The sequence below is a fragment of the Mesoplodon bidens genome (genome assembly GCF_964165515.1).
Source record: "Mesoplodon bidens genome assembly, chromosome: 1".
In the NCBI taxonomy this organism is placed as follows: Eukaryota; Metazoa; Chordata; class Mammalia; order Artiodactyla; family Ziphiidae; genus Mesoplodon; species Mesoplodon bidens.
Window position 1 is genome coordinate 146,398,793 of NC_138176.1, and position 18,483 is coordinate 146,417,275.

The 18,483-nt window shown below is 41.1% G+C and overlaps 1 protein-coding gene across 8 annotated transcripts in view; it reads right to left on the bottom strand.

Annotated features, from left to right (window-relative positions):
* Positions 1 to 18,483, bottom strand: part of LIMCH1 (LIM and calponin homology domains 1) — a 340,048-nt gene that overhangs the window by 63,139 nt on the left and 258,426 nt on the right. For 4 of the 8 annotated variants that reach the window (XM_081248347.1, XM_081248343.1, XM_081248344.1 and 1 more), the window contains exon 9: positions 4,517 to 4,552. The exons of 3 other annotated variants lie outside the window; for them this stretch is intronic. In XM_081248347.1, coding sequence (XP_081104473.1) covers positions 4,517 to 4,552 — 36 coding nt within the window. Of the gene's footprint in view, positions 1 to 4,516; positions 4,553 to 8,982; positions 9,244 to 9,678; positions 9,791 to 9,875; positions 9,995 to 11,638; positions 11,969 to 12,485; positions 12,729 to 15,159; positions 15,463 to 18,483 lie in introns of all 8 variants that reach the window. One more of the 8 variants, XM_081248349.1, reaches the window with a different exon arrangement.

Sequence of the window (18,483 nt, forward strand, 5' to 3'; positions counted from 1 at the left end):
ATATGTAGGGGTCAATATATGTTTAAAGTAAAGGGCTAGAAAAAGGTATTTGAAGCTCTGGGCTCGTCTCACTTGTATTAGAAAGTAAAATGAAGAGAGTTAAAATGTATGACTTGGGGAGAATTTATAGGGAGGGAGAGTGGTGTCCCCTGAAGTGAAACGTAATTGCAGTAAATGCTTCTTTGTGTAAAGAGCTGGCTTAAATGCTTTCTCCGTTAACTGAGGCAATTTCTCCATTTTCAAAAAGAAAAAAAATATATCATACAGCTTCAAGTCTAAGGCATCACTTTTTCCTGTTGTATTTTCTGAATTTTGGTTACATCCAACAGCTATGTATTAATGATACATACGTTTGATGTGGTTTATTTCTATGTCCTGTAAAACTGTCTGTAAATTGATAGTGCGTTGATGGCATCTTGGAATCAAGAAAATATTTTATGGTAAGATTAAAGGATAAAATATATAAATCAGTATATGCTTTGTATCCTAAAATTCTCACAATGATTTCACTTTATTTTTGTCAGGACACCTCTGAATTTACTCTTTTAAAAGCAAAAGGATGGGGAAAGCAATTAAAAAAAATTTTTAGGCTGTTCATATAATTGATATATTCTATAGGAGCTTATTAAATGTTGGGCAAGTCCATAGGGCCTTTTCTGCGATGCTTATGTAGACCTTTGCTACAACGAAAGCTGAAGCAGCAAGATGAAAATAGAAATAAAAACCAAAGCAAAATCTTCCCTTTTTTTTCTCTCAAAGAAGTGACTAGCTCTGGGAACCAAATGGGTTATAGAGCGCTCAAATCAAGTGGAGGGCTGTTTAAGAACAGAAGACTGATAGTCCATTTTTGAAGCCAGCTTAACACAAAGAAAAAGAAAAGCCATGCACTGAGACACCAACTAGTTCCAGACATCATCAGTGATGTCCAAAATAGTCATCCCCATGGCCAGACAGTGCACAGCAGCAGCATCACTGGATGCTAGTGGGTTCCTTAGCAGGCAGCTCTCTGGAAGGAGAAGATGACCCCAAAGCAATGGCTGCCCACGTTCATTTCGGTCCACTCAGATGAACTTGCATGGATGTGTGGGTGCCTCTCCCCTCTCTCTGGATGTTGCACAATTTGAGTCTGGCCTAAGAGAGCTAAAACTGAAGATTGCACTTGTAATCTGCTTTCCCCAAGAGTATTCTAATAATCTGCGCCAAGGGACTTTCTTTGATCTGAGGCTTCTATTTGCATGGATATGACAAACCACATGAGGAGCTGTCCACAAACTCAGGGGACAGTGTTGATTGTGGCAGCTGTACCTTCCTGAAAGATAAACTGTAGCCCTCAAAAGACAGGAGGGGCTGCGATTTTTCACCTAGTTTATGCTATTTATTAATGTGGTTTAAGGAAGATTTAGGAATTTGCAGAGTTAGGTAGAAAAGTCTAACCCATGGTTTTTAAACTTCATGGATCAAAATTCCCTTAAACAAGCTTTCCAGAAAGGGACCCAAACTCATCCCATTCTTCCTTTCAGAGTTTAAAAAAGTCTTACCTTTAAATATGTCTGATTCAGTCAGTTCATCTTTTAAGGCAATTTACAGGCTTTGTGAAGGTCTTAGAAGATATAAACTCCTTTGAGCTGGGACTCTCTTGTAACCTACTAAATAGTTGGCAGATTGTGGGAGAGGAAGGAGGTCCCTTCCTTCAGCTTTGCCATCTATAATTTTGAAAGGGCAGAATTTTGGTTTAGGCCACAGTGGGTGGCCATAGAGCAAAGACTTCTTCTGGGACCCTGGGAAGAAAATGGCAGCTTTCTCCAGGATTTGAGAATTGCTTATCTCACTCGACTGGCATGGAGAGGATGGGAGCAAGGCCTTCAGAATTGCCTTCTTCTGTCCCGGGTTCCTATCTCTGCTCCCACCATGAAGTTTTAACTACCTCAGCTCGAATGTGGCCAAAAGCTGGTTAGTGAAATAAAAAGAGAAACACTTGCCTGCCTTCTCATATACCAGGAAGTACTATTTTTTCCTAGAGTTTTTTTTTTTTAAAGAAACACCAGCCAACTGGCCCGAAAAAGAAATAATAAAACTATGAGCAATATCTTTACACCATTTCAAAAAAAGGAACTAAGCAAGCTGAGAACTGATAATAGTCGACAGAAAATGAGCTGAGTCACCACTCAGAAAATGTTCCCTAATTCAGAGGTTGGACTCAGCCTCCAAAATGAAGAAGTGCCTGTCTAGGGATGGGGTGGGGGACCCTGCAGAAGCCTAGGTTCCAGAATGTTAAATGGACTTGCACCAAGGCTATGCTTCTCAGCACAACAGGCTGTGTGCCCTTGGGCTGCTGGGACAAGGGGCCCTGGCTGCAGGGCCCAGGAGCCTCTCTCGGTGATGGGTTGGCATTTCTGAGGGCCAGGATTAAATTACCTCAAGGGGAGCCTGGAAACTGTTTCTGGACCAAGTCTAAGGTAAGGGAATTAAGAACAAAATGGCCTTTGGCTCTCACAGTGTCCAGCCTCCTCGGAGGGGACCGCTGGGAGAGGAGGCATGTGGAAGTAAAGGGCAAGAGGTGAAACTAAATCCATGGAGCCATTCGTGGCTTGCCAGGAGGTGGAAATTTCTGTTTGCCTGTGTGGTAGGTCTGCCCCTGACCTGCATTTTCCTTAAAGGGCACATCTTTTTTTGATTGGGTTGCATTTTAAGAATGTGTCAATTATGAACAAATAGAGCCTGTGCCAATAGTTGTCCTTAAAGGTTTTGAAAAAGGGAGATAGTGGGGGAATGAACAAAACATATTATAAATTTCTGTTTAAAAAAAAAAACCCTGACATAAACTTTTCTTTTTGTTCTCCACATGGTTTCATATAAATTATGTCTACTCCAAGAAAGAAATTCAGCCCTTTGGATGTTCCTAGATAAGACCCTTGGAAAAGAAGCTCTGTATACTCACCCTGGCCCATAAGGCTGCTTTTTTGGTAAATTTAGAGGAGTCCCCACTCCCACCCCTTTTAAAAAAATCATTAACTTCTCCTAAGGGTGAGGTTTCATATTCAGGTACAAGTAAAATTCAAAAGCTCTTTAATGTAGCTTCTTTTCTTTCAGCTTTTAGGGTTTTTTAGAGATCTGTATTAGGCAAATTGCACAGCAGCTTTGCAATGATGAAGAGTAAATCCATTCTATCAAAATGTTTTTGCTAACCAAATCAAAGAAGTGTTTTGCCTATCAATCTTATATAACCCTCCTTTCAGTGAATGTTAAATACTGCCACTGTAGATTTTAAAAGCAACCACCAGGGCTCAATTTTATAGACTACTTAGCTTCATGCAGTCAGTCAAGCTCCGGCTAAATTTGGTTTTGAGACATGAATGTTCCATGTGTCAGGCCACAAAGCAATTGCGCATCACACATCGGAAACTGATACCCTTGGCACACGAGTCAGACTGCTTCGAGCTACAAGTACAGACTAAGCTCACCTCTTGAACACAAACATGGAAAAAGCACAATTCAAAAACAGTAAATTGTGGCCTGATCTCGTTGTCATTGGTGGAAATGATATTTGTCTGTTCTACACTGTTATTTAGATTCCTCACTTGGTGACTTGAAACTATGGATCACGCCAGGAAGACAGGCAGGGGGAATACTAGGGTCCACTCTTATGATGGCCCAGATTCCCACTAGGCCACAAAATCCCTCTCCCAGAGGACAGACATCAGGCTTAGTGGGCCACTGTTGTTGGAATGAGATATTAATCATGTTTCTTAAATCTGAGCATTCTGCAAAGAAAACTTCTGCCTCGGATATCAGTTTCAGAATGCTCTGCCTATGAGAAATCCATTTTTGAAATGGAGTTAATGTGGTCACAAACAGGAGAGAGTGGATTCTTTTCAAATTTGGATGTGAGGCCGGGGATGGGAAATGCATCTCTGAGAGGAGCGGAAACCAAGGAGAGGCAGCCCAAGTCATGTTGTACATTTTGACCCCTGACTATGCCACGGAACTTGAACGAAATCCCAACGTTTTGGTCTCAAGCATCCCACAGTTTATATTATTCCAACCTGGGAGGAACTTGGGCTTCTGAACCTGTCATTCGTGGTTTAGGATTTATTTTCTTAGCTTAAAAAAAATGTAGCTACGAGAATGACCACTTCATGGCTAAGCCTTTACACATCAAGAATTCAATGCAAAGCTCAGAAAAGCCTCTTAACAATTCCGTGGTTCAGAAGGGGTTCCAACGTCCGAACGCTAACAAGAATAACTTTCACATGCCCTGTCTATAAAAAGTAAATGTTAACTTTTAAGCAGCAGCTGCATATTAGAATCATGCTTCAGTGGCTTTTTCATTCATCTCTCCTGCACAGAACATATGTCCTGCATTCCAACTTCAAGTTCTTCTCTGAGGCTGCAGAGAAGAGTCAGTTAGCTCTTCAATCCACTGTTATATTAATTGCATTTCAATTAGTGGTGAGTACTGGAAGCATGCAGTTTAGGCTAGTAATTAATGTATTCCTACAAATACAAGACAACTTACTCTGCGTCATCAGACACAGGAGTTCTCGGTCCGTATCTATAAGACCAAATACAAAATTAGAGGATTGGTAAGACGGAGGTTAATGCTGTAACCAAGCTGGAAATAAAAACTACAAGTGAAATGTATGTGTGCCAAACGTTTTTTGCTGATCATACTGGAAGAGAAGTGTCATTATACAATTAGTAATATTCATTAACTGCTGAAAATGAAAGCAAAGTCTTGACATTTCTGAAGAATGCAAAATTTGTAGTAAAACCCAGAGGAGAAATGAAAAAAAATCCCCATGCTACCCACAAAGAAAGAATCTGTTCAATATAAACACAAAAAGGCTTAGGTGCAACCCACAATGTTTACAGAAGGCAGCTTAGAAAAACCCAAACATGTATTAAGATGGTTCACAAACAGCTGAACTGTTCTTTGCCTTTCTGTGCAGAGTAATGGGCTGTAATGGACACCCAGCATAGAAGCACACACTTACTGACCCTTTCCCTGATGTGTTAATGCATTTGCACAAATAACATCAAAGAGTGTTTCTGCAGTTTTCTGAAAGCAAACCAGAACTCCAACCAGAACCCCAATCAGTGCCTTCCGCATGCATTTGACAAAAACCACAATTCCTAGAAAACTGGCAGCCTTAATCAAAACCAGACGTGGATGATATTCCACAACTCAAAACAAAATGAAGTTTTTTTAAAACAATCTTTTATATTCTTCTGATTATTTTGATCTACAAAGTTTGATCTACAAAGTACCTTCTTCAATATAGGCATTTTAAGTTTTAATGCATCTGATAAAACAAAGAAAAAGGTCAAATTAGAAAATAAAAACTAGAACATTATGAGGGCATATTTTAAGCACATTTAAAAAAAAAGCAGCTCCCACAAATGACTATTTCAGCAAAGGAGAATATAAAGAGAAGGTTCTTACCTATGCCCTGAAAGGCTGTTCATTCATGCATTCTGATGGCGGACAAAGAATTTTTTGAGTAAAGAAAAAATGTCCTGCTTTCAGTCCAATAAATTAAATTTGCGGGTTTTCAGCAAAAATTACCTGATCCTGTGTTCAGTTTATAACAATTTATAGGGAAAAGAGTAATTTCTAAAGATCTCTTCCAATGATCTTAGAGAAAACACTCCAAAGCACATGGGTGTACACACACATACACCCTTCTCTCTGATGCCTTCATCATTCTACAACAGTCTGATTCATTAATAATTATTTTCATGCACAGTGTAGGCAACCACACTAGTTAAAACCCAAAGTTTCTGTTGGAATGGCCAAAATCAAGAAGAGGAAAGTGTTTGTGAATGTCTCTCTTCCAGAAGTAAGACCCATTTTCTGTTCCTCTGGGGAACAGTTTCAGAAGGTGTTAAAGGTTAAATTAATACCCTCAATTTTCCAAAACCATCACTGCATGGAGGCAGATGGATACCTTCACATCAAGCAAGAGTGCATAATCAGTGCTAATTTTACCCAGAATTAACAGTGTTAATTCTGAAGCCTCGGTAAAATGTTTCCCAGTTAATTCACAGGCCTACTAGAATAGACATTCAAATATAGTGTTTTCTAAATTATCTATGGAAGCGAGGAGAGAAGTTATTCTTAATGGATGGCTAATCTAGGAATGATCAATATACTGTTGGTATGTATTTCTGTGTCTATTGGAATATTTTAATTCATGTTTTACTGAAGTAAGATATACATATAGAAAGTGCACAGACCATACCCACACACCTTGATGAATTTTCACAAACCACAGATTAGTGTTGAGTTTTGTGCTATATAAATACAGTATGGACTCTTCTGAGTTTGGCTTCCTTAGCACATTTCATTTATGAGGTTCAGCTATGTTGCTGCATGCAGGATATATTTAAATTTAGATTGCTTCTACACAAAACACTTAACAGCATTTCGTGGACAGTTCTGCCAACAAATATAGATTAACACTGCAACATAAGCTCCATGATGGTAGGGATTTTTCTTTTGGGGTTCTCTGAACAGTGACCAGACTAGGCCCTCAATAAGTACTTATTGGATGCTCTGGAAATTGAAAAGAATAGTGCAGTCTCTGAAGATGACCTTCATTTATCTGTTTACTATATACATATGGGTTTAAGAAATTTCCCCTCAGACTAATTTATTAGCTTTAAGAGGGCACAAATTTCATCAGAATTGCCTTTGCTGTTAGGGAGAAGATAATTAGAATTTGGGCTTCAAATGGTTTTCCCAGTTGTCCTATGGAAAATAGAAAAGTAAAGATGAGTTTAAAAAATCACTAACTAAGAGATTTTTTTTAAAAAAAATGCAAAGTAGGTCAGTCAACAGACTATCAAGTACAAAATTGGCCAGACAAATCACAGTTGGTATAAGCATCCTACAAAAAAAAAAAAAAAAAAAGCAAGTAATAAAGTTTAATTGTGACGGTGGCGGTATTTAGAAAGACAAAAAGAATACTCTATTCACCTATTGATTGTGTTTATGTAACTTTCAGCACTAATAAAGCACTTCAGGATCAATGATTAGCAATACTGTGAACTAGCATAAGCTTCATCTGAAGTGAGAGGGAAGAATGGATTTACTGCTCATTTAAGATTATCCCCCAGCACCCAGCACAGCGTTTTACACATAGTAATTACTCAGTAAATACTTGTTGAAAGGAAACATGAATTCCCAATGTGTGTGCTTGCTCAATCACACAATTACGTCACAGAGTTAATCTCACTATATCTCCTTATGCTCAAACCAGCCATTCAGTCCCATGTGAATATAAAGAGGTCTCTTCCCGAATCACAGGTAGAGGGACAGATACAAGTAACAGGGGAGTGGTCAGACCGCCACAGTTTCCTCTGGTAACCTGGTAGGTAATGCGCTGGCGTGGAACGGCGGCTCCCCCTTCAGACAGAGGTGGGTTTGGATCTTGGATCTGTGATTACCAGCTGTGTGAGACCAGGGCCTCGGTTTCTTATTGTAGAATACAGAAGAAACTGCTTAGTCTCAAAGGCTGTGTGAGAAGTGAGTAAATGGGCCGCCTAGAATGTTCTAGTAGGCAGCCTATAGGCCTCACTTCCTTCTCTCCTTTCATGCTAACTGCTCTCCGGCAGCCCATGGATGCAGGGTCCAGCACCACATCAGGGCATCTGGGGAGAGAGTGAGCGTGGTGGGCAAGGCTGTCCCTCTCTCACTAACCTGCCCTCACCTGCCGGGATGCAGGTGTGATCCAGGTGTAACTTTTCTCTACATCAGGCTTCCCATTTGTGAGTTGGAGCCAACAGCCATTCAACCTACCTGTGAATTCCCAGGAGAAGGTACGCTGGAGGAAGCAGAAGCACTTTGAAAGGGTAACAGTCATAAAGTGGAGATGGCTACTACTCTGAAACCAGTGTGAAACCAGTGTGACAATAAGGCTCTCCTATGGTAGTATTATGATTCAGAAGAATGTAAAACATACATTAAACCCAGATGGGAATGATGGCTAGGATCTTAATCTTAAAATTTGGGGATTTCTTAAGATTTTCTGTACTCCCCACTCTACCCACTGTCCCACTACCATCAAGGTCCTTTGTGAAGCAGAACTTCATCACTTCCTGTTTTACAGTGGAGCTTTAATTATGCTACACACTCCTTACTGCTCTGCCCTGCACTGATCAGGCAGACCACACTTCTCACAAAAGTCTATCACTCTTACTAAATAGCAACAGAAGCTTCAACATATAGGACCTGAAACCAGACCATGAACCCCAGGATTACTATTTCCCTGCTTTCATTTTATTTTTTTAAATTTGTATTTTACATTGGAGTATAGTTGATTTATAATGCTGTGTTAGTTTCAGGTGTACAGCAAAGTGATTCAGTTATACATATACATATATGCATTCTTTTTCAGATTCTTTTCCCATATAGGTTATTACAGAATATTGAGCTCCCTGTGCTGTATAGTAGGTCCTTGTTGATTACCTTTTTAACATATTCCGTACTTTCATTTTAAATCAAGTCAGAGCACGGAATGGAGATCCTACCTCTAGAAAGCACTATTTGCTGATGTTAAAATTAAATTAAACTAATTTTATAAGTAGTATATATCTTCTTTGGACCTGAAGACCCTCCTGGAATCAGAATGAAATCAAGTAGGTCAGAAAGAAGTTCAACTCCTTTACCCGATGGCTCCTATGTGAGCTAGGAAGAAATAAAAGAGTTTCCCATTTAGGCTGCTCACAAAATGAGAGTCAGAAAGAATGTTTAATAGGACAATTCACAACTGAACTATTCTTTCCACACCTGCTCACATGCAAAAAAAAAGAAAAAAAAATCTTGGCAGACTAGGCCAGTCATTTAATCATTTCATTTCTGCTAGCAATAGCAGGTAAGTGGCACTGATAAACCATAAAGCATTAATGACACATTCAAAGCATGTATCAAGGCTCAGACTGGAGAAACAAAGTCAAAACAGCTTAGGATAATCTTCTGGCCTCTTATCTTTTATTGGTGGACCCTTGGCAGATTCCTCCACAATGTGTTGCTTTGCAAATGGAACTGGACGGAACTGGTTTAGCTTGGATCCAATGTGTCTCAGAGACATCCCAGTTCTCCTGGCCATCACATCATCTTTTTGTGAATCATACAATTTTCTTTGGCCTTTCAGTCCACTGCCACTCCAGGCAGGAGCTGTCATCTTCTCTGACTTCTCTTCTCTCTCTGAAGCCTCCCATTCAGAGGTCAGAGGACATGAACTAGGGCACATCAGTCCAGCCAGTCAAAGGCACTTATTGCTAAAGATGTTTTCAGTAGCATCACTCTCTTGGCATTAACTCAAGACGGAAGAAGCCAGTGATCACACAGGCAGCAGCACATATAGCAACTGAGGATTAATACCTTGGACCTCCATCATGCAGCTGATACTTACATGGGAATGGGTTTCCCTTTCTGGTGTTCACGATTCCTGAGAATGAAATTTGGCCAGCACCCAACCACATGCAAAGTCTAAAGTCTCTACCCAGGAAGGGCACTGAAAGCAGAACTCTGACCCTGGGATGGGCGCACTCCTTTAAGGGGCTCCACGCCACATCAGTCATCAAGCGCATACTGTGGCTTTAAGCTGTTTGGGGGGCCCCAGCAGCCACAAACAGCAGAGGCAGCGCACCCTGGAAAGCGGGTGAGGCGCTCACAGTGGCTGGCCGCTCTCCTTGGATCTTTCAGCCTTTGGCACCGTCTCAGAACCTCTTTGAACAACTCCTTCAGTCGCTTCTTTGTCATCCTGAGGCAGTTGTTTGCAGGTAACTAAAGCCAGACAGGACAGCTTTACTACTAGGAAAGAATTCCCACCAGAGGCCCTGGGCCCACCTGTCAGCCTTCACGTCCTCACCTTTCTCTGTCCTCCTCGGGCACTCACCTAAACTGCAGCTATGCTCTTCCTGGGACTCTGGCACCACAGCCAGCCGGCAGACCCTTTCACAATGGTCATCTACACCAGACGTCACTATTCTGTTGATGATCAAGTAGCATTGGCAGCAAGAGGGAAGAGGGAAAATAGTTAGGAAAGGAGACAATGTAAGTCACGGAGACTGAAAGGTTAAGAGAGAAGGTTCGGTTGCTATTCCAGAAGCCGGTTAGTAAGGATGACATACTCAGAATGAGATAATAGAATACGGACCCTGGCAAGGGCCTGAGAAAGTCAAAGAAGGCTAGCCTGACTCTGCCACCATGGGGCTGAGTGATGGCCCCTTAGTAGTCAAGGACTCAAGGATGCATTTCTTACTAATTTCTTAGTCCCACCCCTTCCACCCCCCCAGTCCCCATCAGCCTCTGAAACCCCAGCAGAGCATTGCTGGTGTACCAGGGTTATTTCTATTGACAGCCTCTAGGGTATCATCCACAGTATGGAACCAAAGAAACCCCTCTCTATGTCATGGGCCATCCACTGTGTGCTTTGGACATCACGAACAAGGCATGGAGGAGACTGTCCTGAGCATTTCCTCCTGCCGTGGAGGGCTCTGCTTTGCTCCCACCATGCAGGTGGAGTGGAGTTTCCTGGGAGAATCCAGAATCTTATTATTATTTTTTTTTAACAGAAACTCAAACAAATTTTGATAACATGTATACCTGGAGGAGTCCCAGGAAAACTGAGTAGCTTACCAAAATGGCTGAAACCCTCACCTTAAGTACCATTCTTCAGCTAAAGACAAAAGAAGACGTGTAGGTAGTGGTTTGGGACCTCAAAGGGGAGGAAGGCAATTCACACGGAGATGGCAAAGCAAATGTTTAGTAAATAAATGTTTGCTGGGCCCTGCGTAGACAGTGGGGTGCAGAGTGGACTCTGATCTCTAAGTTTCCCCAAGCACACCTAGCGCATGGAGAATCCAGAACTTTGGAAATGCCCTATACCTGCTTAATGGACAAAAGACCAGCCTGCAGAACCAAATCCCCAACAGAGGGCTTGGGAATTCACAGCTGGAAGGCCTCCAGTGAGGATGAGGGCTGGTGACAGCTCTACAAGGTCTTTTCCCAGGTGACGCCTCACAAATTTTGATGGTGATTCATCCAAGGAAACTCCTGACTCATAGGAACCCTCAGAAGAAGAGTCTTTTTCCACTCATGTTCTGTTATATAATTTTAAAAACTGGGCAGGAGCTGGTGGGGAGAGATGTTTACTTTTTTGTGTGTCTACTTAGATGTCCAAAATCTGAACTTAATGACACTAATAACAATTTTTTTCTCCCTCGTGGGATAAGAAAGAGGGAGGGTATAGATAACCCAGATCTTTATCAATATATCTTTAGGAGAAACATGAAGGGTATCATTAAAGCATTCCATCTAGTTTGTTCAGTATCGCCAACAAATAAAATACTGCTTAATGCAGCCAAGGGAAGATGAATCATTTGCCAAAATTATTGGCATTCCCAGGCAGTGATTCTGGTGACAACAGAATCAAAGTGGATGTCTGTCATTTAACTTCACACACGTTTCCCCGCGGGGAAATCTATAGACATTACTTCTCTGCTAACCAGCAAAAGAGGCTGTTAAAACTACGTCATCTCTGGCGGTTTCTTTAACGTGCTTCAGCAAACTCTTTAAAAGCAGCAGGGATTCCCATGCAGATCTCCTTGCACATGTAACGGCAAAAAATACCTGCAGTCATTTTGTGGATTAAGCCTGTGGTCTTCCTGTAAACTGGACATGGCCGCCAAGGCAGGGGACACAGAGTACGTCTGAATCTTGTGGCTGTGACTGATGACTTCCTCTGCATCCTCCTTCGGCCCAGCCCTGCCAATGCTGAGCCGCTTCCATGTCTGCTGATCTATCTCTGTCACTGGTCCGAAGTGCACGAACTTTTGCCTAGGGCTGGAAGCTTTCTTATAAGCCCTTGCCTTGCGGCTGGCAAAGTCATCACGGATGGCAGTTTCTGCTTTAATTTCTGGTGAAGGCTCAGGGGCACACGTGTGCTCCACATCTCCATCCCTAGTCAGAACCGGAAATAAGTTCCAAAGGTTTCTAAGGTGAGTAAAATCAATGAAGAGTTTTGAAAAAATACTGGATGTATGAAATATACTTCAATGTCTAAAGCAGAATTGCTTTTCCATTAATCAATCAAATGAAGAAATGATCATTGTCTTGCCTAGGTAAATAGCACTTTAAGTTTCTGTAGCTTTCTTAACATCATAAATGATGGCATAAGAAAACCTTGGGTACAATGAAATAATTAAAATTATTTAAAAGTCAAGTTTAAATTCCTTACATGTAAATAAGTCTATCAAAATAAGCATTCACAATAAATCAGTTGAATTAAAGAGGATGTTTCCTGTCCTTGTGGCTTGTAATTTTTAGTATTAACAAGTTTCAACTCATGCAGAATATGCTCTGTGTTTTGAGGCAGTTTTTCTGGCCATGAAAATAAAAAATGATAGAAGGATAAGTGATTCCTTCAAAGTTAAATGATACCACTGTTAGGAGAAATCCAGGGAAAAACATGACACACCTCTTCTTTCCTGACACTTTGAGCCTCTCCCACGTCTCCCGGTCGGCTTCTGTTATATTGGTGACCGTGACAAAGCTCGGAGCCTCGCGGTGAGGGCCAAGCCTGCCCTGAATTCTGCGCTGCGCCAGGTCATCCTTGTGAAGATCCGGCACCTGCCTGAGCCCCTCTTCCGCAGGTTCACTCTCCTGAGCCCGCACAATACAGGTCACCCTCGACTTCACCTCTTCCGTTTGGCCTTGGTTTCTGTCAATTTGATCCAGGCCCCCACGTTATTGGAAAAATCAGGTTCCAGGAAGGGGAGCAGACAAACAGAATGTCAAGCATGGAAATTCAGAGGCTGAAGACAGAATGGAATGATGGAAGCACCTCTCCCTTTCTCAAAAATATGGAATCAATTGCAGCCTTGATTACTTTTGTCTATGCTACCCTTTTGACACTGTAAAGAGACAGAGTTTTTCCACCAGATGACAGACTCTAGTTTAGTTTAGGAAGAGAAGCCAGGGCTCGCTGAAAGACTATTAAGAATGGTAATGAGATTTCAGTTTGACAGTAATGATGCCCAATTCCCACACTATTCAAGTTACTGTAATGAATTCAAGTTTTCTGATTGAATCCCTGAGCCTTCTTGGAACGTCTTTTACTGCAGCAGTAAAGTGTTAGCAATGAGCTCTGCATGATCCAAATTCTAGAATCAGTTTGGAGATAGTTGGAACATTGTTCACATATTGAACACCTCAACCATAAACCTTCATACTGCCACAGAGTATGATTAGGTCAATGCTGAATAGAAAGTTTCAATGTTCAAACTCAGTCTCTGCCTCCTGATAGCATTACTTAGGTTTGGCTATTGTAAACTTGAAGAACAGAGAGGGTATCCTCTTTACCTGGATCCACAGAGGCAATACCCATTTGTTTCTTGTGTCAATAACTGTTCACCTTTATTAACGCTGAATCTGATATTTTCAATTGTTTTCCTAAGAAGTGAACGTTAGATGGCTAATGTTGACAACAGCATAATTTAAACCAAAGTTGTGGCATCTATATGCGTAAACATTATATCACATTAAAAGTCAGTTTCTAACTAAATATGTTTCTTGAGATAGAAAATTTCAGAAATATACATAAATAGGGCTATTCATTTTTTTTCAAAATAAATCTTCCAAGCCAGAAAACCAAGAAGCATTCTTTTGTTACCTGGATGACTTGGTGTATTTACAGAGCCTATGCAAATAGGAAGGCGACAGAATTTTCTATTTATTTTTAGTTTGCGGAAGGGGATCAAGGAGGGCATAGCAAAGAGCCACCAGGGAGCCCTCTTGTTTTCATCAGTTCTTTGAAGCTCTCTAGAGAGATCATGGGCTGTGTCCCCAAACACAGAGTCAGGTGACAACAGACAAATGGGGCTGGAAATATCAGGAATTAAAATTGCATGCAGGAGAAGGGAAAAAAGGGAGGTACAAAAGCTACTCCTTTTCCTAACTCAAGTTGCTGATCCCCATCAATATGCCTTGATGCTACTCAGTTATCCAGAAGTCTTTGTTTCACTGGCAACAACTGATCCCTCCCACAAGGCCCTCTGAGAACAGTTTGTTACAAGGCATGCCAACAAGGACTGCAAAGACCAAGAGACTCCTGAAGCTAGAATGTGTCCTATAAAAAAATGTGCCGGGTCTTCTATGCTCAAATCCCTGTTCTATGTCCAGAGATCTTTCATGTGTTTTGTACCTGGTGCTTCCTAAATAAAACAATAGAAAACACTAACTGCTTCACTGATCTCAATGACTCTGCCCAAAGAACCACTTTAATTGTGTAAAACACAGTTTAGACATTTATATTCTTAGTTCATAGATTATAAACCTCTTAAGTGATAGGCAAATATGGCAATTAAATAATAAAGATGCGAACTCTGATTTTGATGTAAGGAAAAATACAAGAATGATGAACTCTGTACACTGAAATTTAGCAGGCTGATGGCTTGAATGAATTCATATCCCTCTTAGGATAAAAATCACTGGCCAAATTCCATTTCATTAAGCTTTCCTTTCCCTAATTAAGAAGATGGGAGAAAAGTTGGGAGAAGGAAACTCACTTAAAAATAATTTCTATGACAGAACAAATAGAAGTGTGTTATATTAGATATTTGAGGACTTTTTAATGAGAAATCTCCATCATCAGATGTCTAGGTGATCGTGTTGGTGTGAGGGAAGAAACAGCAAGCCTCATTTTTCCCCCATATCTCAAAGGCGCTAATAAGATAGAAGGGCTCATAGCTAAGGAATAACTATGATTTCTGCCTGCTATGGATGGACTGGAGCAACCTTGAGAGGTGGCTGTTCCCTTATCAGCAATAGCACATGTCTATTTATGCCAATAATGCCCGGCCCTGACACCAGCACCCATATGTGGTGATGTGCCCACATATAGCACATCTGCACACTTGAGCTCCATATTTATTTGGTGAATTCAGCCCTATTTTGGACAGGACCATTCTACTCCCTGCCATCTGAACTTAGGAGAGACTGGATATCTGGGGTTCCACTTTAAAATAAACCACCGTTACTGATTATATGTAATTAGGGCAGGAAACAGAGGAATGGGGAGCTTTAATACAAATCACCTTTGCCGAATTATATTCTCTCTCTCCTTCATAGACACACACACACACAGAGCACACCTTTTATGTTCTAGACTTTTCTTTTCTGAGATTCCCTTTGAGGGTTGCTTGCTGCCACCTGATTTCTCTGCCTCTTTTTTTCGGTAAGGCCCATAGAGGAGTTGATTCAGTGGCACCACTGGCTTGGTCTGGTTCATCCTTGCTCTCCTGGCAGCAAAGTCATCTTTCTCAAGATCAGGCAGTCGACATGCAACTTCATCTTCTGATTCTGAATCTCTGCTGTGTTGGTGGATCAGGAAAGGATTTTCTTTGCGAAGGATAATATCTCGAACAGCTTCTTTCTCATCACTTAATTGCTTTTGACTGATAAAGCAAAATTAAATGGAACTCCACATGTGATCAGACCAAAACAGTTCTTAAATCCCCATCTCCAGGCAGCCAACTGTCTTGTTAGTGAAAGGTCTTCTCAATATCATTAGTCCAGATGACATCTGTTTACTATTTTAGTCCAGAGTTGCAGCAGGGTTAGGGTGGGTTTCAGAACCTGGAATTTAGTCAGCTACTAGCAACACTAAAATTTCACTTAACTTGCAGGGCCTCATCAGCATCAGAAAGGCAGGATCCTAAATGGCTCTGAGAGTGACAATCCAAATTCTTTTCATGAAATTGGGAAAAGTAAGAAGCATTTTGTTATTATTTTTTCTCTGGCACATTAATAATGTACCCAATAGGTACTCAGTTTATTTTGACTGACAGGGCAAAAATCTGAGCTACCAAGAATCTGATCTGGAGGAATGCTAATGAATGCAGCTACGTGACAGCGTACCTAGGACGTGTACCAGACTGCGAAGTGTAAGGACGGTCTTTCTGCAGAGCTGAGCTAACCTGAAACATCTGGAATAGTTTATGACCATTGACAGGATGGACTCAGGCACAAAAGCTTAACGTGTTCTGCACCCTCCCACCAGCAACCTTTGCTTCGGTCTTTTACCCCCACGACTCTCCACTGCCCAGCTCTTCCTCTTTGTCATATGCTAGCTGTCAAGTAAATCCTATTAAGACATTTTGCCAAAATGTTTACTTAGGGCTATTTTCATTTTCAAGGAAATCTTGAAGGCACCAAACTTTAAATTCTTTAGAATTTAAAGAGGAATGCAGTTTAATGGTGGAATATTAGGATTTTTTATGCTTTGTTTTTTGTTTTTGTTGGGGGTGGGTAGGGTGGGAATACAGTCGATGGCGCCTTTCTGATACTCAAACAAACTCCTCCCCCCCACTCATAAGATCAGCCTTGCTTCTAAGTCATAACAAAATATTAAAACTTTAAAAATGTCATTTATTATCTTCTCAGTTCATAGAGATGGTGAGTAGATAAAGCATCTTGACTTCTAAAGAAAGTTCACCTACTTTGTATCCGATTTCTGAAGGAGGATTAAGGGTAAATTCTTCATGGTCATGGGACAGGTCGTCTCAGAAATGAAGACAGGAGGAATTAGCCTGGCTGAGAGTCATACAAGCAAGGAAACGCTGTCTACTCTGGCTGACCAGGTGGCCTGCTGTCTGTTGCTTACCCTGTACTGCTGCAGAGGAGGCCTATCAGCCTAACATAACAGCAGGCCCTCACTCCTGAGTTTTGGAAAAATCAAACCATCATTAGTCATGTCCAGAAAACCCCTTCTCCCTGCTGACCACTATTCTCAATAAAAGTTTAAATCATGGAATTTAGAGGTGGTGGGTGGTGCTTTGCTCTCTGAATAAAGTTATTTCTTAAAATATAAAATTCTGCCCTTTGAGTTGCACTCCGGCTCTTGGTCTCCTGCTTGGCCACTCCTGGACCATGCTCACTCTCCTCCCTGCATCCTTAGCCAACAAGTCTGGCAAGAACCGACTGGTATTGGTTGACTGTGGCCATAAAGAATGGTCAGTGGGAAATGATAGGCCATTGAATTAATCTCTTCGAAAACGCATTATTTAAAAAGCACATTGATGATGACAAAGAAGGTGGTTAACTATTACTGAGCGCCCACAACGTGCCAGAGTTCCTGCTAGTGTTAATTTGTTTAACCTTAATACTAGCCTGGCAATGGTAGTGTGATTAGCATCCCCATTTTATAGAGTGGAAACTGAGATCAGGTGAAGAAATTTGCCCAAGCTCAAAGTGCCACTGCTGAAGTTAAAATTCAAACCCAGGGAGTCTGGCTCCAGAGGTCCTGTTCTTAATCACTGCACTATTCATTAAACAAAGGACACGGCCAGGAACAGTTTTGAAAGCAGAACATCATACAAAAAATAAGGCATTATCATTACTATGGGAGTAGGAGAAAGAGAAATATTTTGGTCACTAAATAAAGGGATCATATGAGTTGTGCTTAGAATGAAGTCGTGATTTGCACTGCTGGTTACAGACAGCAATGTTCAGCCAGGATTAATGACAGTAGAATGCTAACTAATCATACCTTACAGTGCTTGCACAGCACTTTACAGTTTACAGAGCCCTTTCAAATGCATTATCTCATCTCAGCTGATCTGACTCCAATTCTAGTAAAGCAGCAGATCCTGAGCTTGAAGCTTTCAAGTCCAAAAGCAACACTCCTTCCATTTTTTGACCAGCGTCCTGGGTTTCAATTTTCCCCAACTCAGGCAGAATACTATGGAATAAAACATATGCATTTATGCAAATAGCCATGCCAGTTTGTGATGCCAATTTGAGAAGGGAGGATCTCGTGCATTATGCATCATGTGTATCCAGCCAGGCTACAAATTCCCCAGGGTGTTTCTTTTCAGGCTAAACGCCCAGTGTAGCAGGACTCATTTCAAGTGATCTCAATTTAGATATGTGGACTTAAAAAAGGGGGGTGAAGAAAGCTTTCCATATCATTGGCCTCTTAGAGCCACTCCCTGCCCACTTGAAAAAACGATCATAATGACATTCTGCTAATTGCTTGAATCCTGTAAATTCAGAGCTTCCAGGCAGACTTAGAGAGAGCAAAAATTTAATGACATAAATTCTGGGCCGGCACTGTTGGCTATGAAGTAATAAATAATGTGTATAAGGCAGATATGTAGGATTGTGTTCGCAGGTGTCTAGTTAGCAGAATATTTAAATGACTTTTTATAATGAGCCCTTCTTTTCTGAAGGTCAGTCTATTGTAAAGCTTCAGTATATTCTACTTTGTTTTTCAATAATTATAATAGCTCTGAAGAGCTAGTATATTCCAGATACGCTAACTTTTATGACAACCCTGCAAGATCAGTATTATCATGCCCACTGAGGTTTCCAGTTCCAGGCATCTGAATGTAGGTAAAGTAAGTAAATTTAAGTGGCAGACCCTGGCTGTCTGGCTTGATATTCATGGGGCGGTCTGGCACTTTTATTTTGTCTGA